The following is a 24,079-nucleotide window of genomic DNA, read 5'->3' on the forward strand; positions in this document are numbered from 1 at the left end:
TAACTACCATATAAAGCATTTCAATGCTATAAAAATATAACTGAAGTACCATACAAATATAAATTTATTCCTATCAATTTTAGAATGTGGGTACCAACACAAAACTAACACTACAATACTTTTTCAAATAGTATTTATCAAGCCTCTTTATTTACTAAAAAATAACAATGAAAATATATTTAAATCGAATATAGTATCACCAGGTACACTTGGCAGACATCCATCCGCGGATAGCATCTCCCATGAATGCATCGCACACCACTAACCTGAATGAACGCAATGGTCATGGCGCCCGCACCCAACAGCCCCGCGCTCTGGTACACCAGGTACGTGATTCTCGGGAGACATCCATTCGCGTACAGCTTCTCGCACTCCTCCACCTCCAGCTCGCCGACCAGCTGCGTGCGCGTCTGCGCGCAGCAGCTGTACGGCACCGTGAAGTTGGAGACAGCGATGCCCTCGTTGGCGGGCGCGTCGCGGACATCGCTCCAGTCCAAGTAGCTGTCCACGCCGCAGCAGTTCAACTGGAATTTTATTGTTTATTTCCCTATTTTCTGTTTTTCCACTACTTATAGTATATTGATTATGACTTTGGAATGTGTAGAAGTCTAAAGACCAGCGTAATACTTTTCGTCGATTCCTTCCTTCCCATTGTCAAATCTTTCGTATTCTTTACCCTTTAAAAGCGGGCAGCGCATTCACAGAGGCACTACCTCTACGAATGTTCATGGGCGGTGGTGATCTCTTACCATCAAGCGAACCACCAACTCAGTTGCCTGCTATGACATAAAAAGCAAGAGCATATTTAGAAAACCGATCAGACCCTACATTTTGAAAATGTATCTTTCTGGGTAAACCTGTCGGTTAATAAAATCGATCAATAATACCAAGGTAAATACGTTTGGCTCTATTTGCATTAAAGTGAGTTGAGAAATGATATGGGCCATCAATATCATATAGGTATTGAATAAATATTTTTAAGCTTGAAAACCATTGACTCCTTTGCCTTTAAAATATCACCAACGGATTCTGTTCGGTTTAAAAACACTATCACAACAGTAATTATATTGGTAATGGAATCACTGAAACATATTTATTCATATACCCATTTCAGCAATATTATCTAATTCTTGAAACTGGCGACATATTTTCAGGAATGCTGATGATGACTGATAACTGTGTTGCACGCCATCTGGTTTCTATACTCACTCTACTCTGAATGAAGTCGAAGCTGCCAGCGACCTCAGCGTTGCTGTAATAGTAAGGGAGTGTCTGTCGAAGGTTCTCATCAAGCATGCCGGTGACCTGGGAGCGGAGGGTGTATGCCGCAATCGCAGCTGCCAATTCCAATATCAGTACAAGACTGAGGATAACTGCGAACTAAAAATAACATATTTTGTAAGATATCTGTGTGTTTTTTGGAATACCAAATGCTATAAAATATATAATGGAATATACGAGGACTCCTTGAATAGCAATTTTACTTCAAATCCCTATTTGGAAATACCCTATAAAAAATAGATTATTTTGTTTTGCATAAAATTCTTCGGTTTTACATCAACACCACACTACTCCCGTCAATTGTTTATTAAACAAATCTGTATTGGATGTTCGTTCATATTAACAATAAAAATGGACACAAAAAAAATCCGTAACAATGTATGAGTCAAGAGTTATCTATTGATTATACGCTTATCTCTGATTTCAGGGAAAGTGATACATCGTTAGGACTGTATTGTATGAAACCATTTCGTTTAATATTGCAAATAGTATATATCACGTAGGTATACTCCTTTTATCGTTTATAAACAACAATCTATAAACGAATATCATGCCAATTTCTCAAATTCTACTTAAATGTCTAAATGGTGTTAATAGTGACGATATTATAATTGTATTTTTCCGCAATTATGTAGATTGTAAACTATGTACATATTTATGTAAATTCTTTTAGCACCTTCTTTTAATCTATTGTAAGGTTGTAATTTTGTACTATTGAAACAATTTTAAAAAACTTTCACTTTTGGATTTTAAATTGCTGAAAGTATTGCATCATAACAAACCTTTGTCGTAATTTATTTACGATTTAATGCAATAAATTTCATTCAATGAATTATTCGTCGATGAACTAATTCATCCCTTCAATATAATTTAGAACCATCTGATAGATAATACTTACTTTCTTTACTAACATTATAAATACGGAAATGTGTTTATTTGTTTGTCTTTCTTTAACGTCATAATGGACCGATTCTATATATTTTTGCTTATTGAGTTAGTAAAGAGATTCAAAAATTATAAAGACTACTTTTCCCTCCAACTCCCATAGTAATTTAGTATTGAAAACATTTAATTTAATATACAATAACTACTTACAATGTTCACCAAGCACGTGCTCTCCTTCAAAGCGCCAATACAGCCAAAGAGCGACACGAACAACATAATAACACCAATAACAATTATGAAGGTGGCCGGTGAAAACATTTGGTCGTAGAGGAAGAAGGACACATCGTAGTATATGGCGTAGATCGTCGTACCCACGGAGATTATCAGCGCTGAGGTTAGCTGGAAACAAAGCAATTCAGTATTAGAAGATGAAAAAATTAATATTGGCACAGTCGATCATATAGTTGTAGTAGACGATATAATGAAGTTGGGTACAAAGTTAATAAGTAAATTTATAATATGAGTTTGGTGCAAAAAAAAACTGAAACGCGCGTGTCTTATTAGTCGCTCTTATAACCACAAGTACAGGAATACTAATATCCTGATTCATTAATGTCGATGAATGATTAAAAAACCGCAGAAATGACCTATGTTATTTTCTTATTTATATAATACTAGCTGAACCGGCAAACGCTCTTCTGCCACTCTTATCATTTAGGGGTACGAAATAAAAAAAATGTTGCCCAATATGCAAACAAAATTTCATAAGAATCGATCCAGCCGTTTCGAAGGAGTTTGTTAACTAAAATTATGACACAGGAATTTTATATATAAGATTATAAACGTGAATGTGTGTTTGTTTCTTTGTTTTTTCTTTCATTCAAGATGCTACGTAGCTATATCATGTATTATTTTTGTGTTTACCTAACTTAAAGATCGTTTAAAGACAACTACTATAAAACCAAAAAGTTAGCAGGCGTCTATTTTGTTTTTATAAATAATAATTCTTGCTTGTCGTTTTGCCATTGCATAATATCGAGAAATATGGCATAAATAACAATAACTTATCATCTAATTCAATAAGAATAAGTGTAATTAAATAAGATTGAAACTATCAAATATTTCCAATCCTTACTGAAGAGCATTCTATCTACAATATGCTTTACCTACTTTCTATAAAATCCTCATGTCTGTGTTTAAATGTATCATAAATCAGAAAATCTGCAACATAATACGTATCGTGACAAGTTAAGTGACCTTGGCGTGCTGGCAAGGACAGTGGTTATGCGGTCTAACATATTGTTATTGATTTTTCACACCGTATACGGTATAATGTTGCCTCATTAGATATTTTATAATTTTGATACAGATGTCAAAATTTCTGAATATCGAGAATAAACACGTTCTAACGATAAAAGACACATTTTTGTGGGTAATGTTAAGTAGGTATAAGAATTACTTTTGACCAATTATATTATGGTGTACCAAAAAATCCCTGATAAATTAAGTGACTTTCCCTTTCAATTCTAAGTTCAATCTAGTAAAGTTCAAAGTACGTAAAACGTTCATGATACTTTAAATAAAGAGAACTTATAATAATATACTTGAAATGCATAGAGAGTAATAATTTAATTGACAGAAATATTTGAAAAACGAAACCGCCTTAAAAACACAAAAAAATTGAGGTTAAGCAACTGTTGGCTCGGTCATAAATTAGATGGGTGACCAATTTTTTTCATACTCGCTGTAACTCATAAGCATTCTACGAAACCCTTTTAGTGCCGCAAATCGAAATTGGGCTTAACCGATTTCACTATTCTCTAGAAAATTTTAAACAAAGGTTTTTGTATCAAATCTAATCGATTGTTCACTTCCTATCGCCTTTTCATAAAAACATTTTCATCGTATGACCTTGTTTATTGTAAAGAAACAGGGTACGTACATTACAAACGAATGATTTGTTTGGATTGCTCATTACATTACTGATAACGAGGAAATAAAATTGCGAAAATTGCTCTTCTGTTTTACCTTGTATAAATTGTAATTAAAGGAAATAGTTGTAACTAACTTCTTAATATGCAATTAACAGATAATACATATATTTTTTTATTGAATAGATGCAGCCTGTAGCATTACTCTGAAAAAAAACAGCAATGCCTATCCATAGTAAATGATAGGCCGGCAATAATGCCAAACATAAAATAGATAAAATTATGCGCTTTTTAAAGATATATGAAAGAATATTGTGTGAAATTGTAGTTACATAGTCATAATACTTGGGGGCGATAAAGACGACAGAATTTTTTAAGACAAAAACAGACAAAATTTATTATTTTATACTATTATATGCCCTATAACACTCAGGTATTATGTACATAACGGTTAAAACTATTTTTGAATTCGGCCCAGTAGCACAGAATAATAAGTACAAGTAGCAGCAGTTATTGAGATTCGCGCATACAAACAAAAAATCTCATCAGCGTTTGGGTATAATTAGTAAAGATTTTACGAACGAATGATAAGTAAGCATTTATATTAATAGTAGCATTATGTCAATGACGTAAGCGTAAGTTAACACTTCTTCGATTTGAAATAATGTCACATAATTATTATGTCTTGAACAAGAGGCATAACAAGAGACCACATTGTGCTAATATATAATCCAACACTTCATAACCTAGGTATGACGTATAAAACCAGACTAAACCCTACTAGCTGCGCCCCGTGGTTTCACCCGCGTCAGTCTGTATCCCGTAAGAATATCGAGATAAAAATCTGCTATCGAAGTTTTTGCGTGAAAGAGTAACAAACATCCATACTTACAAACTTTCGCGTTTATAATTAGTAGAATAAATCCTGATAGAACTAAAAAATGCGTCAGCCTGATTCTCAAGGATGAACAAATTGGTCCAGTAAGGACTCCATATAAATGTTTATTTTTCAATGTCTATAACGTAGACATCGTTATATTTGATACTAGCTGCGCCCCGCGGTTTCACCCGCGTAAGTCCGTATCCCGTAGGAATATCGGGATAAAAAGTTGCCTATATGTTATTCCAGTTGTCCAGCTGTCTACGTACCAAATTTCATTGCAATCGGTTCAGTAGTTTTTGCGTGAAAGAGTAACAAACATCCATACATCCATACTTACAAACTTTCGCCTTTATAATAGTAGTAGGATATCTATAGATCTGAGTACTAACGGCAGATTCATCTGTAATTTATATCAGTCTTTAATATTATGTTAATTAATACTGTTGTAATACAACAGTATTTTAATTCAATTAATGGCCTTTAGGTTGTGATTAAGGCTATCAGTGATTTCTTGTGGTACTTATTTCAAAGTCAAATTAGACCAACTCGGTCTCTGTTCTTTTGTCAAAAAGATATATTGACATACTAATACAACTAAAAAATATGTTAAATATATAGGGATCGTTCAAAATTCAAGAAATTTGAAACTGGCGTTTCGAGATTCGAAATTTTCGAATTCAAATATTATAGATTTAATATGCAAAACCGTTTTTTTTTTTAGTACGAGAATATAGTAATAATAAAATCGTCACACTAAATTTACACTTATAACTTGTCATAAATGTTATTTAGTGTAACTTTTAGTGTAACTCGTAACTCTATTTGTCCGTCTATCTATCCTTCTCTTCTTCACGCCTAAAAGATTAAAATTTGGATGAAATTTGGTACAGTTTGAGACCTGAAGACTATGACGGGAACAGGACCTACGTGTAGTAAATCCTGCAACTGTTTTTTTTACCTTTGACCACGCGGCCTTAATTGCGGGGGAAAGCTAGTTTATTATAAGGGAAATTTAAAGCACGGTAATGCTCATAAAACACGTATAAATCTATGAATCCCAACCCTAGAACTACTACGGTCTTTGGTAAAAATTAAGACTGTCAAAAGGAGAAAGTTTCACCTAATAGGGTATAACGTATCGAGAGTATACAGCCAATAGCAAAACACCCAAGTGATAAGCAGAGGTGATAAGAAATGACGTCATCGTTCTAATGTTTTTTATTGCACCTTCATGTATTATCGTATTCTCAAAGTCAAATACAAAAAAGGTAACTTCTTTATACAAGCCACCTGTCTTATTATATTCTTCCCCTAACATAATTTGTAAATATTATGCGGTATTTATGATGTTATTAGATACTGATAACAATTGACCCTATGAATTTTTCATAATGTTGTCATTACAGGTATCCAATCGCAACTGTTTCTCACAAATATAATCCCTTCTTATATAAATACTGACACAAGGTGTATTTGTAAAAGAAACTTAAACAATTTCAATAAAACTGATAAGGAATTTTCGCAGTTCACTACGTGGTTCAGATAATGGCATGTTTATGGGAAACAAGTTAAGGTAATTAGGTCTTTTGTACGCTATGCCACTTGAAGATTACACAGATAATTAAAAAGATAATTCAACGACGCAATAAAAGTTAAACTCACCACAAATATCGCTGTAACACACAACAGCATATATTTTATGCACTTCATCCCAACTTCTAGATTATTCTGCGCCATACTTGAAACAATAACACGTAACGAAATTCAACACAATACTGAAAGAATTTTAGTCTTATCTACGTTATCAGAGTATCGAGCGTTCGTACTGCGAGTCGACAAAACACAAATGCCATGAAAACTTGTTTCCTTCTGAGTTCAGGCGCTCTCGCATGGCGTCATGTAAATTACTGAACATTATTGGCTCTAGTGTTGATTGGCACGTTTTAATTGGCCGTGACGACATGAAATACCCGCACTACCTTGGTTTTATAGAACCTTATTGTCTATGAATGATATAGATAAAAAACTTCTATGTATCTTTTTAAAATTTGAATTGTGCGGTTATGTTGCCAGTTTCTGTAAATCATGTTATCTTTTCGCTACGACGAAGCAATTTCATGTCGACCTACTTTTGTAACTCAAGGTGGAACCTATCTGGTTAGATAAGAATTTCAGGGCGTATTATATAGACTTTGATGTTTGAATACATACGTTAACGGTTAAACGAACAATCCTAGTTACTTATCTTTTTTTAAATCCTATTAATATTATAAATGCGAAAGTTTGTATGGATGTATGGATGTTTGTTACTCTTTCACGTAATACTACTGAACCAATTGCCATGAAATTTGGTACGTAGACAGCTGGATAACTGGAATAACATATAGGCAACTTTTTATCCCGATATTCCTACGGGATACGGACTTACGCGGGTGAAACCGCGGGGCGCAGCTAGTAAATAATAAAAGTTTAGAAGGTGGATCCTGTATACTGAAAAATATAAAAAAGAATAAGTAAACTGTAGTCTGCAATCAATACTTCTTTCGATCGAATCAAAGTGTTTATAGAAAGTGTTGTGCAGAATAAGTGGTGTTATATTGTGGGAGTCGAGCATGCTTCGGCACGAATTGGGCCAGCTCGCACCGGGGAAGTACCACACCCCCACAGAAAACCGGCGTGAAATAGTGGCATGCCACTGTGTTTCGTACGGTGAGTGGGGGAGCCGGAGGCCCGTTTCCTTTTCCTCACCCGTCCCAGTCCATTCCTTCTTTCCAGTCGTTAATCCATTCCTTTTCCCTTATCCCAAAAAAGCGGGCAGCGCATTCGCAGAGGCCCAACCTTTGCGAATGTTCATGGGCGGTGGTGATCGCTTACCATCAGGCGAACCACCAGCTCAGTTGCCCGCTATGACATAAAAAAAAAAAAAAAAAAGTGGCCGTTGAAATAACAGTATAAGGCAATATGAGCATTATATCTCGTTAGTGACTCATAAAGCATCGCATACCTTCAGCGTAGGGTGTTTAGAAACAATCATAAAAAGACTACAGCGATATTTGTGTAAGATATCGGCCACGACACGAATATTGCTCGTGGTAATTAAGAAAGCCTTTCGACCTTGTGGTAATTAAGAGATATGACGCGTTCTGATCGTTAATTTACCATAGCGCGATCGATGGGCAGACCTTTATCACTTGAAACAATTTTAAATTGTAAGCTGTTCGTTACAATTATCGTTAGTTCAACTACCCTCCTCTACCAACAAAAGATTGCTGTTAAAAATTCAATCAACGCGGCAGTAGTACTTGTATTTGAAGTTAAAGGGAAAGTACCACACTTACTGGAGTTTACAATGTACGTCATACGACACACACTTGACTGGTATAATTTATGTTAACTTCAACTAAATAATTAGTTAAACAAATAAACCACTTTCAAATTGTCACAACTATATATACAGACTGTAATTTAAATGGGACCAATGGCACCAGCTTTCAAATAAAAGAAGAATCATGATAATCACCCAGTAAAAATATATTAATTATCAAACACAAAAAAAACAGGCGAATTGATAACTTCCCTTTTTTTGAAGTTAGTTAAAAAACTAAGACTAAAGAAGGGATTGATAATTGATTATATTAACTATTAATTTCACATTGAAATCAAATTATTATGCGATATTTTGTTAAAATATAATACGAAAATGAATTGCGTTAAATTACGAGTAATTGTTACGGATTAAAATTTTTAGATAGTTATAATATGTACAATAATATTATAATAATAATGAAAAGAAAGGGACATGGTGTAAACCTATTAATAATAATGATGAAGCCATTTTTATTCCGTGTAAAAAATAAAACACAATAATTTACATTGCAAATGTTTTGTTAGTTATTAGTAAAACTTATTTCAGAAATCATTCTGACAATACTTACTATGCAGAATTGTGAGTTTTAGTTTCATTTTTATCATTTCCACGGACCGCTTATTGGATAAAAGCCTCGTCCCCCCTCATCCATTTTATCTAATCCTGCCAAATTTAAATCCATTTTTTGGCCCTCTGTTTTCACAAAGTCGTCAAACCATCGCTTTCGTGGTTTGTCTCCGATACTTTTTCCTGCTACAATAATATAACAATATCAAATTCTATTAATGTCCTTACCGATTTAGCACAACAAATTCAATCGCACTTTTATTAGTATAGCTTGACATTTGTATTGATTTAAATTTAATGACATCTCTTTTAAATAAATTACTGTCATGATAGTAATGGTTTACCCAACACACAAATCGTTTTTTTATTATTAGTAATTTGCTTAAAATCTGAATCACTTTCTCTGTAACATTTGAGTCGTTCTAATTACACTATTTATAATTCAAGAACAGCTTACCTGATTTGGATGAAATTTAATACAGGGATAGTTTGAAACCCGAGAAAAGATACAGAATAGTTTTTATCCCGGAGATCCCGCGGAATCTGGAACTATATGGGGATAATCTATATATATAAAAATGACTTGCCTAGTTCTGTCATTGAAATATATTGAAATAAGAAATTTTCAAAGAATAGAAAAAATTTGATCACGAGGCAGGAGGCACGAGGAATTTTTTCTATTCTTTCAAAATTTCTCATTTATAAAGCATTTCAATGCTATAAAACTAAAAATTAAATATATTGTAATATATAAGTACTTAATTTTTTTTAAGACTTAACAGAACAGAAATACAACGCATTCGCTTTTGAGAATGTACTGATTAACAGTCTTATGATAACTTAGTTATCAGGTACAGCATTTATCCACTTTAAAGAAATTACAATGGTTGTATAAAAGAACATTAATCCCGACATAATAGTAAAAACCGATGTAATATTAACAAACGGCTTTTAACACATCACCATTTTCTATGCTTCTTTTGCATTTGCAACCAAAATGCTACTGACATCAGTTTTTCAACCGTCCTTCTGTGTCACAGTGGCGATACTGAAGATAAGGATCTTTTTTACTGGTTCGAATGTGGAAGATCTTTAAAATATGCTTTGTGTACAAAATAAATTTCAAACACCATTTTACTTAAATACTTTATTTACATTCAAATGTTAACAACAATAATTTATATAGTGGAACACAAACAAATATAATTTATTTCTAAATATAATGACTTAAACAATCACTTGATTAAATAGCGTCTAAAAGACTAAAAACATCAAATGCCCAAATGCGTTTAAAGAATGATTATGTTTTAGAATTATGCTCAATAGTATCCAGCGTAATGGAACATTATCGATAGATTCTTATTAATTGTGTATGAGAAATTACAAACAAGTAAAAAATTACATAGTAACAAATTAAAACTACCGCTTTTTGGCGCCAATTGTCAAAAAAGTTTTCACGCAATCGGGTTCAATGTTTTTTTTTTTCAAGTTATTATGATGAATTATAGTCTACATAACATCTAATTGGGGAATTGTCTTTCTTGCCGCGTTATATTCGCCAACCATAACGCTCCAACCACCGCTAAAGCCTGAAACAGATCGTGCAATTTTTTTTTTATTTAACCAATACATTTATATATACGAGTATGTTCTTATGATTAAACGTATGTAATACTATTATCAAAGCGCTTATAACAACAATTAAATGATGTCCTGTAATTTAGGAGTCAGCGTTTTTCGCTATAACTAAATTATAGAATCTGCAGCTCTTTTTATACAAAAACCTAAAAACATGGCAATAAATGGCCTTCATTATAAACAAAGATAAATTAGTTATACTCTATTTATATTTCCTATTTTAATTTGTATTGACACATTGATAACATTGCGGCTAATTACTCTAATCGGCTCACGTAATAGGTTTTTGTTCACTGGCAATAAATAATGTTATTTGTATTGTCATTATCAAATGTACAAGGCCTATACCTGCATCACCACCAAGAAGATACCAGCGATTCCGATGGTACCAGCGTGCGACTTGACCCAGCTACCAAACGCCTCAGAGCAACCTGTGCTGTACGCTACTGTGGTGTTACAAGTCAAAGTCTGGATGGTTCCATAGATGTGGTCACAGCAGCTAACGGGTACACCGAGTGTATCTTCCGTCTGGAGGTGGATGATCCAGTCACTGGAGTTGAGAACGCCGCAGCAGTTGAACTGAAATCGTTGAATGATGTTGGAATTGTGTACGAGTTAATTTTGTATGGTTACGTATGGATCGATGTTGGATTAAAATTCCGATACAGTCAGGAGACCTGTATGCTTTTCCTAACCCTTCCTAGCCCTTTTTTATTATTCGAGATCATTATATTATTTTTATTCTTTAAATTTCATGATAAGAATCGACACGAGTAGTTTTAAATTTAGTTGTTATTGTATTTCTTTTTTGTCTACGCCTTAGTATATACTAATATTACACCATAACATCCAAAATTCAAATCTTGAAAAGTACGTCGTACGTCTGGGTCGATTTTGAAAGTTTTTTCAAAAACGACCCAGACGTACGACGTATGTGATAGAGGCTATATATATTGTTTGGACTATGTATGTGATAGAGGCTATATATATTGTTGGTATGCACGATACCCGGGTAGAAAAATGGCAAGAGGCTAGTATACCAGAAGTAATCTATCAATATAAAACTAGGAAACAATTTTAGTACTTAAGAAAGTGTTAGAGAATTTCAGTGATTAAATTTTAACTATTATTTATAATTAAATTTTAAACGATTGGCTATTATAACTTGGGAATAAATGATTTATACTCTAATCAAATATTATTATTTTTATTGTTATAGATATTATATTATTCATAAATTCAAACCTCTTAAGCATAGAATACCGTTCATCGTGTTATTAAACATCGAACTTTCATAAGGTCTTGATAAAAGATATCAACAAATACTCAGTCACTTAATCATAATACAATATATAGGTATGCATAATGAGATAGCGTTGGATCGCTATCACCTATTATAATAATAAATAATGTTAAAGAAATTAAAGGACAAGCTTTAACGATGGAATCAATTTAATTGTCTCACTTGTACTATTAAGATTTTAGTGTCAACATTTACATATGTGAATTATTCAATTCTAGCGATTATGAAATTGCTATATTAGCAGCGATCCTTGATAAGTGGAATTGAATATATCCGTTCGAAGAAGGTTAAAATCGAGTCTAAGGGTTTCAGTAGGTATTTTTGAAATTGATTATTAATTCATATTTACTTTAATATCCTCTTACTACGTCGTAGCAATGACACGATTCGGAGATAAAAATAATAATATTTTCGTAGGACATTAGACAGTCGTGTGAGTACATATATTTCAATCGGTCCACTTACTTTTAGAGCGCTCATAAGATGTAGGATTTTTTGTTATAATATAGATTTTACTTATGTACAAATTAAGGAAAGCATTCCTATGTAGGTATATTGATATAGTTATAAGTGGATTTTTTTTTGTTATGGTTTCCCTTTAAATTGATTATCAAATTTGTTATAGAAATTTCATCACACCAATAGCAGCAATACAAATACAGCAGGTAATGTTAACAGGTTTTAGTAGGTTCGATAACCGGGTGTGGCAAGCGAATTTTCAGAAACCTTTGAATGCTATTTTCTTTCTTTTCGAAATATGGAATTATAATAATGGAATGTTTCGTTTGAGTAAAATTGTCTATATACATAGTACTAGTTGTTGCCCGCAGCTTCGCCCGCGCGTTCCTGATAATTTTCATGGTACAAACTTTCATCCCCTATTTTATCTCTTCCTGGTAGAATTTATCAAAATTCTTTCTTAGCGGATGCCTACGTCATTACATCTATCTGCATGCCAAATTTCAGCCCGATCCGTCTAGTGGTTCGGGCTTTGTGTTGATAGATCACTATTTCAGTCAGTCATTCACCTTTGAGTTTTATATACATATATAGATATATAAAATAAATATATATAGATATATAGATTTATATAGATATATAGATTAAAAGTACTTTTCCTTCAGATGACATTACAAACTTCCGCTGTGTATAGAGCTTGATCATTTAGCAATAATATTCACAATGCTACTCACGTCATCCTGTACTTCATCCCACAATTTCGTGACCTCTAAGTTAGGGCCATACAAATCCATTGTGTTCAACAATTCCTTCTGCACAAGCGCCAATGCATTCCCTTTCAGAACATAACCAGCAATGCATGCGGAGAGTTGGAAAACGAACATCACGATCAAACCTCCAATGAACTGTAATCATATAAGCATTTATCTTACAAAAGCTTACTTTTCTTTATAAACAGCAACATGTCAAATTATGTAGCTAAGTTTTCGATAATAGATAAAATTAATTTTAATAGGTAGGAATTTGGTGAATAGTAAGTGATGCTTTTACACAAAAACAGTCATTATAATCATCCTTGTATTTGGAGAATTTAACATTGATGCGACGCTAACAAATTATTGGATTTTCATGAAATCCAACACGCAGGCATGATTTGTTTGGCTTCACACACATTACCCGAGAAAGTGGGTTGATAAAATATTTTTCACTTGATGCCAGCTCGCAATATTATTGCATCTTATGTACTTTGTCATTGTATTTACAAATATCTATATATTATATATTTATTATATTCAGAGGTTTGGCTTTATAAAATCACACTCAGCTTCCTTTGATGGAGCTCCCATCCTACTAATGTTATATGAAACACGAGTAGGTAGTACGTAATCGATTTTTTGCAAGTATAAATCTAGTATATCATAAGCGTAGATTATGACCTTGAACAACAATTATACTACTTTAGGTAGGAACTATCGTGACAAAGCCTATATCAGTTGAATGCTAAAATTTGTAGTAAGTCTACGAATTCTAACGTATAATAAGTATTTATCAGCGTGCATAATTCATAAAACATTCTAAACACGACGGATTTAAGAAATAATGTGAATAATCAATAAATTCGCCAGTTTGACAAATTCATATAGTGCAATTTCATTATCACAGTAGATAGGTAAGTCAGTAATCAATAAGATACAATACACATGGTCATGACATTCTTTATAGTAATTTAAATGGGGCTGTCTGGTATTTAGATTTTAGAACGCACGACAACAATCAGTTATTACTAAACAAAATACCGTCTCATTTCACATTTCGAACTGTAGTCCATAGACAATATTTTTATAATCTGTGGTGCCAGCTACTTACCGCCATTATCAAATAATAGTTTTCCATGAAGGCTCCAAAGAACCCAGCGCAAGCGATGATAAAAATAATGACTCCCGTTGCAACACAAAACGCGGGAAGGGAAAAGAACCGCTCGGATAAAAAGTGGTGGTAGCCATTGTACGCAGCTTGAACTGAACTTCCAACGGCCAATATAATAATGCCCGTTATCTGAAACACGATTTAATTTCACTTCATATATTCACTGAATGATTTAGCACTAATATACACGCATCCACTTACCACGAAAAGAAAATTCACTGCAACTAAAGTATATTTGACGGTGGTAAAAATTTTACTTAACATTTTGACGTACGCTCGCAGCGCCCTCGTGATATGTAATAGACTATAGCTGTGTTTGGCTCGGATATTTTTATCACTACAATAATCTTGATAAGGAAAACAGGCGGATTTATCTTGCCCGAGGCACCCGTTCTGTCGTTTAATTTTCCATAATTTGGAAATATATATCTGACGTAACCTTGCTGGTTTCCTTGAATAGATGTATTAAACTTTTTAACGTATTTATTTTGCGATAATTTTTTACAAAATGCGCTGTTTTATTTTTACTTATTAATAATTTCATCAAGTTACATAATTAATAAATGTATATACCACTTTGTTCAATTGAAATATCGTATTCAATGGTTCAAACGAGAATAATGATTTATTAGATAATTAATGGATAACTTCAACCTGTTTGAAATTATGCGTAAAACCAAGAACGCTGTCGGTAATAAATATTAAGCAGGGTTGTGGAATCATTGTTAATTACGGAATTAATTTATTTCTTTTAATTTATTTATGTAAATTACCAAAAAAACGGGAAAAGCGACTTACTTTTTTTTGACAATAAAATTTTTTTCAAACCGTCTAAAATGTCTATTGTTATAAAATAAATTAAATGAAATATCCTCCGACTCCATTTATTTTATTAACTATGTTGAATTTGAAATTTTACATAGTATATCGTATTTTAGTAATCAACCACTTTCGTTTACCGACCGACGATACCGACCTTGTAATTGAACTTAAACTAAAGAAAAAAATTCATCCATCATGTGACTGCTGCAGCATTTTCATCAAACATATCTAGCAACCACCGCAAGCTTTGAAAAATACCGCAAGGAAAAAGTTTTGAAATGAAAAAACTGCATCGAAATCGGTCCAATTGTTTAAGAGCACATACAGACAGACGGAGGGACGTCGCGTTTTTGCATCGGGGCTTACAAAAACTTTGTTTTTTTTTATAAAATAACAAAAATTAAACTCGCTTAATTTTCATTTTTTATTGAATATCTCGATCTTGTATTAAAAATTCGTTTACAAAATAACATTCCTGTACTAAATCATATTTTTGTCAATAATATGTGATTATCAGCTTTATATATTGCCAGGTTTAGGTTAGGTTAGGTTATTGCTACAGGTTCTAACTTTTTAACAATTTTTAAATATACTTTTTAAATAAAAAAAGCATTTGACTGTTTTATTAAAAAAATATTCAACTTTCGGAGACAGGTGTTTAAAAATGTGTACAGTACCCTAAATTATAAACACGTAACCTACAGTTTACTGAATAAATTACCTTCCTGTAATATTTTGCAACTAATCGAATTGTGTAACGTTAAAATTGCATAAAACTTCATATTATATTTGTAGTGTATATTGAGAGAACATCGTTTTCATATAGGTATCTAATAAATTTCTACAACTTACTAAATATACTAAAACTTATTCAATGAAGACATATTTAGTAATGAAAAAAATACACATTACAAATACTGCTATAGAAATTGATAGATATTTAAAGCAATTACGATATTTAATAAATATGTATGTATTAATAATATAATATTTTATCATATAGCTTTCACGGTAAAATTAAAAAAAAATAATCAAATAATTTTATCTGTTTTAATTACACAAGTAATCTAATAGAACTTTACAATAGTTTTAATAACAAATAAATAATAAATAATTTCTATTAAGAAAACATATTTTACGACTCCAATTCTACTTCTTCAAATTTTGATCGCCATGCCAGCCACCCTGACATTGCCGTTAATATTGCCTGGAAAAAAACAATTTATTATCTTAAAATCTTCATAAAGAATAAATTGAATTGTTTTTATGCACATTAAAAGAAAAAATGCATCTTGCTTTCCATCGAAATAGAGAGAAATTAATATGTACTTATATAAATTTAAAAATAGAAAAGTAAGTTTTGATATATACTAACGAACACTTTTTTAGTTTTTCGTAAATTTAAAAATACAAATGTATCAATAAACTCTTAAATTCCTTAATGAATGTTCTCTTTGTCGTAATTTCAAATGATTTTAGTTATATGAATAACTGACAGATTTGAACATAAAAAAAAAATTGATACAAAATACTGCATAACTTTGAATTTAATGTTATCATGTTTCATTATTATAATTTTCCTATCATTTATATTGTATTGGGTAGAATTAAACATATATTGAAGACGAAAAAAATATACATCTAACAATTTAAAATTAAATTATTCGCGCCGAATCAAACGTCAAAAGTTCAACGAACCTGTATGCAAGTGAAAAGCGCGCCAATGATACCAATGACGTATGCGTTATTACTGAGAGAGCCGCCGAGTGCTATTGCACAGCCCGTGACGTGGGCGTTCGTGAGGTTGCAGGTGAATGGTGATACAGTTCCATAGTCGATGTGACAGCAGCTCACCGGGATGCGATTCGAGGCGAAATCATGGCGGCCTGCAGCACCACAGCATTCATACTGTAAAATGTATCTCATAAATACATACATGGTATTGAAATGTCTTTTTTAATGTAAAAATGAGAGTCTTTATTAAATGAAGTCTCGTGTCAGCTTGTGGGGTATGTAACATATACCTACACTGTACATTATGCTTCATTAAATCATATACTTTACAGTAATGTAGATACCTTGTGTGTCCTGCCAAACTGAGAATTGAATTTATAAGCCCCCACCGGGATCGGGGATTCGAACTCAGATGTTCTTGGTTCTACGCTCTCTCATTTTACCACAGAACTAAGGAGGCGGTCAACAAAAGCCTTTAATACAATCGCAATATTAAAATATTACAATTATAGTATAAAGTACCTTTAGCTTATAGACGTTTACATACTCCTATCCTACTAATATTATGCACCTAATACCACATACACACACACGCACGTAAACATAACAAAATTGTACAAAAGACTTAGAAACAAAAACAGTGGTCGGTATCTAACACTTTGCATAGATCTACTGTTTAAATACTTTTATTAGAAACGAGATACTAGCCACGAGACAGGCCATGTTAATTTACACCATCCGAATCCTTCAAGTTTTATTTTCCGATCAAAAGCTTCTTGCAACCATCTCAAAGCCTCCGAAATCTCTTAATCTTTTACATATAAATACATCCTCTTCGTCCTAACTATTCTACAATAAATTAAACATACCACATATTTCAAATAATATGACAAAGATTCCACCTAAACTTTCTACATGATGAAACACAATTGCTTAGTCTCCATTAGTATAGTCAAGTATAGTATTATGTTATCTGTGGTATAGTATATGTTATCTGTGGTCTGCGTACAGCAGCACATACTTACAGACATTTGCATATCGTCCCACAGCCGAGCGATTTCTCGCCTGCTCTCATACAGGTTCAGACTCTGAGCCATTGGCGTCCTTATCTCTGCCACGGCGTCTTTCCGAAGGCCAAATGCGACAATTGTTATCGACATTTCGAATATCAAAATGGCTAACATGAATACCGCGTACTGAAATGAACATACGCAATAAAAAAAAAACTATATGATATTAAAATAAAGTATATTATATAAGTATACTATCTGTCCCGGCAAACGCTGTTCTGCCTTTCTCTTATCATTTTGGGGGATGAAAAATAGATGTTGGCCGATTCTCATAGATACCGGATAAGCACAAAAAATTTTATCAAAAACGGTCAAGCCGTTTCGGAGGAGTATGGCAACGAAAACTGTGACACGAGAATTTTCTATATTAAGAGAGATAATTTTTTATGAGGTGATTCGCCTAATGGACAACGGTAATCGATCACAACCGCCCATAAACATTTGCAGAGGAAGTGCCTCTGAGAATACACTGCTCGCTTTTAATAGGAAAGGGATAAGGAAAGGATTGACGACTGGAAAGAAGGAACGGACTGGGTAGAGTGGGGAAAAAGACACGGGCCTGAGGCTTCCCCACTCACTGTACGAAACAAAGTAGGATGCTACTATTTCACGCCACTATTTATTTTCTCTGGGGGTGTGGTACTTCCCCGGTGCGAGCTAGCTCAATTCGTGCCCAAATCATCCATAAAGAATGCTTGTAATGATTCCAGACAAACCATACCAGGCCAATTTAACATATTCTTTCACTATTAGAGAGCTGCTACTTCACTGAGTGACATAATCTATATATACACCACAGGCGAAGCCGGGGCGGACAGTGAGTTACTTATCTTTTCTTGTAAATGTATGGTTTAAATAAATATATTAAAAAAAAATCGAGAATTATTATACGGGCTAGAGTAGTCAATCAGTTAGAGATGAAAAATGTATTGCCCAATCTAATAAATACATCCTCATGTTTAGAAAACAAAAGTAAATCCAAATACGCCACCGTACAAAAATATGCGCCTACAATAGTGATTAAAGCAAACATACAAAAACCTTCTACTTACAGCAGCCACAGCATAAAAGTGTTCAGAAAATGCGCCATAAAAACCAAGCGCGGCAATCAAAAATATAATACATCCTGTCGCTATAACAAATGCAGGTAACGTAAAAAATCGATTAGTCAATAAATCTTCGTATGCCCTGTGCTTCACCAAATACGTTATTCCAATAATAAGGAGTATCAAACCTTTAATCTGAAAAAATATAACAATTCTTCGCATTACAGTCTAAATATAGCATTAAATCAATAAGTAAAAGAAATGTTTCAAAAAATATTGGAATTCAGCTGAAAACATCCTAAGCGAGGAATAGCTTAAAGCTTTTGAATATTGATCCCGCTAAGATTGTAGCTGTGTATATGGAAGTGAACTTATTTTATGTTTAATATAATATGCATAATAAAATAAAATATTTGAAACTGAAGAGATTTTTTTTGTCATCCACAATTTCAATGCTTAAAAAAGTTTGGAAAATCAAAAGTGTACGCTTCATAGCGGTTATTGAATTTTAACAAAAAAAAATTATAAAATAAATAGAAAAAAACAAAGACTTTCGCGCCATTGTCCACCCAGAAAAAGAAAAAAAAAGGTACCTGCTTTCGTATTGTAAACGAGCCTTATTTACAAAAAATAGTTTAGATATATAATCGATAAGTTGATTTTAGTTTTTATTAATTAAAATGAAACTACGTTGAATTATATATTAGACTGTGGTTTTCGAAAGGAAATAAATTTATATAATACCGAAGCGTTTAAAAGAATGAATTCAATTAGTTAAGTTTTCACGAGATTTCGTATAAAAAATTAATTGATTTCTGATAGAAAGTGGAGAACTATCTCAACGCTCCGCTTATGAGGCAAGCAATATGATAAATTTAAAATTTCATTCCTAGGCTATGTATTAGATATTTTCGGGTCACAGTTGAATAAAGCAAAAACCCATATCTTATATATAGTAATAATATCAGTATTATTGTAGAAAAACGCTGTTCATTTATTTAAAGAAAACAGCTCATTTGATTTCCATCAGTTGATTTAAAAACTTTATTAACTATTTAAATATAGTATTAATGATAATTTATGAACGGTCATAACATTTTAAAGGCTCATATTTACGAATATTTCTTCCAGCTTATCTCAATATAACCTTTTTCAAAATATTCTTGCACTTCATACGTCTCATTATTGTAAAACGCAAAAAATAAACATCTCACCATAAACAATAAATTCACAGCCGCCAAAGAATATCTCACTGATTTAAACAATTTTGGGGCCTTCATACCACCAATATTTATATTCATGATTCTCATTTTAAACAATATATTATTACGAACTAGATACTGTAACTGAAAACTGAAAAACTGAGATGTTTTATCAATCATAAACCGAGTCAATATCTCTCTTATCGTGACATGTTCATCTAATCTTAACCGATATTTTTAAGACAAAAATGAACTCATATTGTAGGAGATGTGTGAAGATTTACTATACTTATCTAATTCTTGTTTATGTAATTTAAAAAAAAATGATATCTAGATTTGACTATTTTTAAATTCAATGGCGTAAACATCTATAATTTTAAAGAATATACTTTATAGCAACATACATTTATTCCTACGCGCCGAAAGATTACTTGATTATTGCTATATCTTTTGAGCGTATAACTAGAAATGAGTAAGTACTTTACTCAATTTTGGTTATAGGCAATTTGTAGGGCAATAAGTCTGATTTCTCAAATAATATTATTATGTGATAAGCAAGAAGTAAAAAACGGTCAAGTGTGAGTCTATCTCGCGACACTAAGGGTTCCGCACATTTAATTTATAACCGTGTCTAGCATAACATATATTTATATGTCTATATTTCTAGAACTGTGATGCTTAAAAAACTTCATGTTGAATATTATATAAAAATATCAATCTAAATTAATTCATATCGTTAATTATTAATAAATAAATTTATCGTAGACATACTAGGTACTTATATCTATGTTCAATATTATGCCATTCACTACAATTTATTTTTCTATACTGGTATCACATCAATAGACTAGCACATTTTACGTATATTTATTTTTAATTAATATTTAATTCAATAGTAGCAATCATTAAATTAACAATCAAAAATAAAAAGATTTACAACGTAAGAATTATTTTGTTTACTGGTAACACCCACGGGAAAATGCTCAACAATTGTAAAGTTTTAAAAACAGAGGCTGTAAACCCAGTCAGTAGCTGGTTTTGTTCCGCAGTGGGTTGTTATTTCTTCGCTCAGATTTTTCGACCTCCATTTAGTTTTGGTAAGTGTACATAAAAGCTTAAAATACACGTTGTCTTATTCACATTCTTATTAAATAAATAATTTTATGATATTTACCGTATTCATCGCCAGTTTTCTGCATTGTGCCCTACCTCCGCGCCTGTCGCCTACCTGTGACCTGTGTCAACAACGCAAATCGATGTTTTCATGTCTTTGTTAATTTATGTGATGTTGTGTGTATATAAAATTATCTCTTTTGTTCCAGATTGAATTTAAAATTAGAATTTAGAACAGCGTTAAAGATGGCTATCGGAGCAGGGATGTCTTGTGTTAAATACCTACTATTTTCTTTCAATCTGTTATTCGCGGTAAGAAATTCTAGAACGCAATTTTTCCTTGAAGGTAGATATAGAGAGGGATATGATTACCCTACTTGATTCTTAAATAACTGTATAATTATAGTATTACAACACGAAACTTGTTTTTGTTTAGTGAAATTATAAATTTTCTCTAAGAATTGCACAATCGCCTATATAATGAGTGATTTGCTGATTGTTGCAATTAATGGTTCTTGTGTCCGCTGAGTCACATGATAATATTAACTGAACTTATTTGTTGATAAATGTTTTATTAAATGGTTGATCAGTAGTCAGTAGGTATCTATTGGAAAATCGTCAAATAGAAACAATGCATTTGTATGAGTACAGAAATATATTTTTAATTACTACGCAGTATGATATTTTCGGTATTATCAAGCAAATTAAGATTTTTAATCGTTTATTGCATATAAACCACCACTTGCTCTAAATACCTAGAAGGCCAAGGCAACTTTTTAAAATGATAACCAGTTTTAACAGACTGTAATGCAAGTTTTTTAGTAAATTCTTATTGGTGCCCACACATGGTTTCCCAATTTGCATTATTGCATACCTACTGATTATTTAACAATTTCACAAAACTACTAGAATGTAAAAATATAAATCTAAATTAACTAGTTTATATTACAGTGTAATTAAATTTATTTCAGTAAGGTTATCACCAAAGTTTTAACACAACTCTCTCACCTGTACTTATATTCAAAACCTTTTTAAGAGGGAGATGGTTTACTACTCCTTTAATCAATAGAACCAATATGAATAATTTATGGTATAATAATTTGATAAGAGTTTTAATTCAAGGTCAAAATTGGTCAGAAATTTATTTGTTTAGTCTCATTTCTTTAACTTAACCTTGAGGGTATATGTTAAGAAAAAAATAATTTCTATGTATCTAAAATGTTATTGTGCAATTTTACTATACACAGAGTAAAAAATAATCAACAACTATCATTGAGTATAGTATACTCATAATTTTAATATTTCATAGATAACACGATAATCCAATTTATTCTACATTGTGCTGAAATTAATAATGATTGTAACTTAATTTTTTTTATGTCAATTTCCTTAAATAAAATACAACAAATTTGTAAGAATTAATCACAAAATTATATATTATTTTGGGATATTTGAATTTCAATTCAGGTGTTGACATAATCCTATATGATGTAAATGGACAACATGTGAAGCAAATTTACATAATGAAATAAATTTGTCTCAACCACTTTTACATATTGTACTTGATATAAATGAACAATGTGAAAGGAATATAAAATCTGTGTTCTAATTTAAGATCACGGGCCTGATAATCCTGATAGTGGGGGCAAAGGCAGAGATCAACTCGTATCCATATGTGAACTTGACCGACGAGAGCTTCTACACATCAGCACCAGTTATTCTGATCATAGTGGGCTTGATTGTCTTCATCGTTGCTTTCTTCGGCTGCTGTGGGGCTGTTAAGGAGAACCATTGCATGATAGTTACGGTAAGTTCTTTGGTTTATATATGCTAACACCTAACTCTAATATATAACAGCAATACTGCTCAGTGTAGGTGGTGTGAGTTTTTATATTATGTTTATGTTTATCATCATACAGAAGTAGATGTAGTATTTGTGTGTAGGTAGTATTTTTTACATTTTTAGCAGTAGGCTGAAGCATATATCAAATATTACTATAAATTGATTTCTTACATCTTAATATTTAAAACTATATATTATAATAGTATAAGTTATGTGGGGTATCATTTCTATTCTACTCTACGTCTCACTAATCAAAATAATGCAATTTTATCAAAAAAGCCTTTTTATTGAAGTAGATAAACTAATAAATTTACGTGACACAGAATAGGTATATCAGATGAGTAAGCAGGACACCTAATTTCCAATTAAATTTGTCTATGCCATTATTTATCGTGAACTAGATTTGATGTGATTCGATTATTGCCGGCGTATCCTAATTTAAAGCATTTATTTAACCTACACCGAATATATTTTTATATTTGAGGTATACATATATGTTATATGTGTGTTTATAAAACATATTTATGGTTTAAAAACTTCGTTCAAGTAGTAGTAATATAATGTTTATCTTCATAGAATGTTATGATTAATTATAGTTTATAACGCATCAATATTATCTTTGTTTGCGAAAATAATAACAATGTGACATTCCAATGACGCGTTATAAATACTTCTGCATAATCGAAAAAAATAAGCGAAGCATAAATTATTTTGTAATAAGGAAAAGCGCGTCAAAGAGATCTAATTAAAATCTGTAAATGTATTGATAAATATGAATATATATAATAGGTAGCTTATTGAAACTTCTGTAGGTTACTCCAATTAAAATGTCTACCTAAAGTAGGAATATTACATCTTAAATGGTAATAAAGGCAATAAAGAAACTAACTAACTAACTGTTCTCATATCTAAAACGTTTAAATTAAGATACAGTTTAAAAAAATATAATCTATGACTCTGGTAAAGAACTTGAAAATTAGCGGGAAAGTACTGCACACCCAACAACATA

At 32.0% G+C, this 24,079-nt stretch overlaps 4 protein-coding genes across 5 annotated transcripts in view; 1 reads left to right on the plus strand and 3 right to left on the minus strand.

The window, feature by feature from the left end:
- The window catches only part of LOC119835092 (CD63 antigen-like), an 8,829-nt gene extending 1,953 nt beyond the window's left edge, over positions 1-6,876 (minus strand). Inside the window, exons 1-4 of the mRNA XM_038359708.1 lie at positions 6,643-6,876; positions 2,377-2,565; positions 1,210-1,380; positions 267-524 (exon numbers count right to left, since the gene is read on the minus strand). Of these exons, the coding sequence (XP_038215636.1) occupies positions 267-524; positions 1,210-1,380; positions 2,377-2,565; positions 6,643-6,717 (693 nt within the window). The 5' untranslated portion in view covers positions 6,718-6,876. The remainder of the gene's footprint in view (positions 1-266; positions 525-1,209; positions 1,381-2,376; positions 2,566-6,642) is intronic.
- Positions 6,877-10,103: 3,227 nt separating this feature from the next.
- LOC119835093 (CD63 antigen-like) lies at positions 10,104-14,914 on the minus strand. 2 transcript variants are annotated; one of them, XM_038359711.1, is made up of 6 exons: positions 14,814-14,914; positions 14,442-14,691; positions 14,181-14,369; positions 13,049-13,219; positions 10,901-11,131; positions 10,104-10,503 (listed from the first exon to the last, which is right to left on the minus strand). In XM_038359711.1, exons 2-6 carry the CDS (start codon positions 14,502-14,504, stop codon positions 10,435-10,437), a joined length of 723 nt encoding a protein of 240 aa, XP_038215639.1. In that variant the 5' UTR covers positions 14,505-14,691; positions 14,814-14,914; the 3' UTR covers positions 10,104-10,434. The 2 variants fall into 2 exon arrangements, with proteins under 2 accessions (XP_038215639.1, XP_038215638.1); XM_038359710.1 differs by having other exon boundaries at positions 14,442-14,860.
- A 1,184-nt stretch (positions 14,915-16,098) lies between these two features.
- Positions 16,099-21,430, minus strand: LOC119835095 (tetraspanin-1-like). The gene is made up of 5 exons (XM_038359713.1): positions 21,289-21,430; positions 18,919-19,107; positions 17,822-17,992; positions 16,761-16,970; positions 16,099-16,269 (listed from the first exon to the last, which is right to left on the minus strand). Exons 1-5 carry the CDS (start codon positions 21,295-21,297, stop codon positions 16,198-16,200), a joined length of 651 nt encoding a protein of 216 aa, XP_038215641.1. The 5' UTR covers positions 21,298-21,430; the 3' UTR covers positions 16,099-16,197.
- LOC119835094 (CD63 antigen-like) overlaps positions 21,085-24,079 on the plus strand; it is a 9,589-nt gene continuing 6,594 nt past the window's right edge. The window contains exons 1-3 of the mRNA XM_038359712.1: positions 21,085-21,211; positions 21,437-21,539; positions 22,843-23,034. Coding sequence (XP_038215640.1) covers positions 21,474-21,539; positions 22,843-23,034 — 258 coding nt within the window. The 5' untranslated portion in view covers positions 21,085-21,211; positions 21,437-21,473. The remainder of the gene's footprint in view (positions 21,212-21,436; positions 21,540-22,842; positions 23,035-24,079) is intronic.

Source organism: Zerene cesonia, chromosome 20, assembly GCF_012273895.1.
Source record: "Zerene cesonia ecotype Mississippi chromosome 20, Zerene_cesonia_1.1, whole genome shotgun sequence".
NCBI classification, from domain to species: domain Eukaryota; kingdom Metazoa; phylum Arthropoda; class Insecta; order Lepidoptera; family Pieridae; genus Zerene; species Zerene cesonia.

Bases quoted from the DNA above. Each gene is read 5' to 3' on its own strand.
- LOC119835095 (XM_038359713.1), bottom strand. The intron at 16,971-17,821 runs GTAAGTATGTGC...TACATTTTACAG, and splicing joins GGGACGATATGCAAATGTCT to TATGAATGCTGTGGTGCTGC. The intron at 16,270-16,760 runs GTTCGTTGAACT...GTTTTTTTCCAG, and splicing joins CGCTTTTCACTTGCATACAG to GCAATATTAACGGCAATGTC.
- LOC119835093 (XM_038359711.1), bottom strand. From the start codon at position 14,504: ATGTTAAGTAAAATTTTTACCACCGTCAAATATACTTTAGTTGCAGTG. The intron at 14,370-14,441 runs GTAAGTGGATGC...ATCGTGTTTCAG, and splicing joins CAGTGAATTTTCTTTTCGTG to ATAACGGGCATTATTATATT. The intron at 11,132-13,048 runs GTGAGTAGCATT...CAACGATTTCAG, and splicing joins GGGATGAAGTACAGGATGAC to TTCAACTGCTGCGGCGTTCT.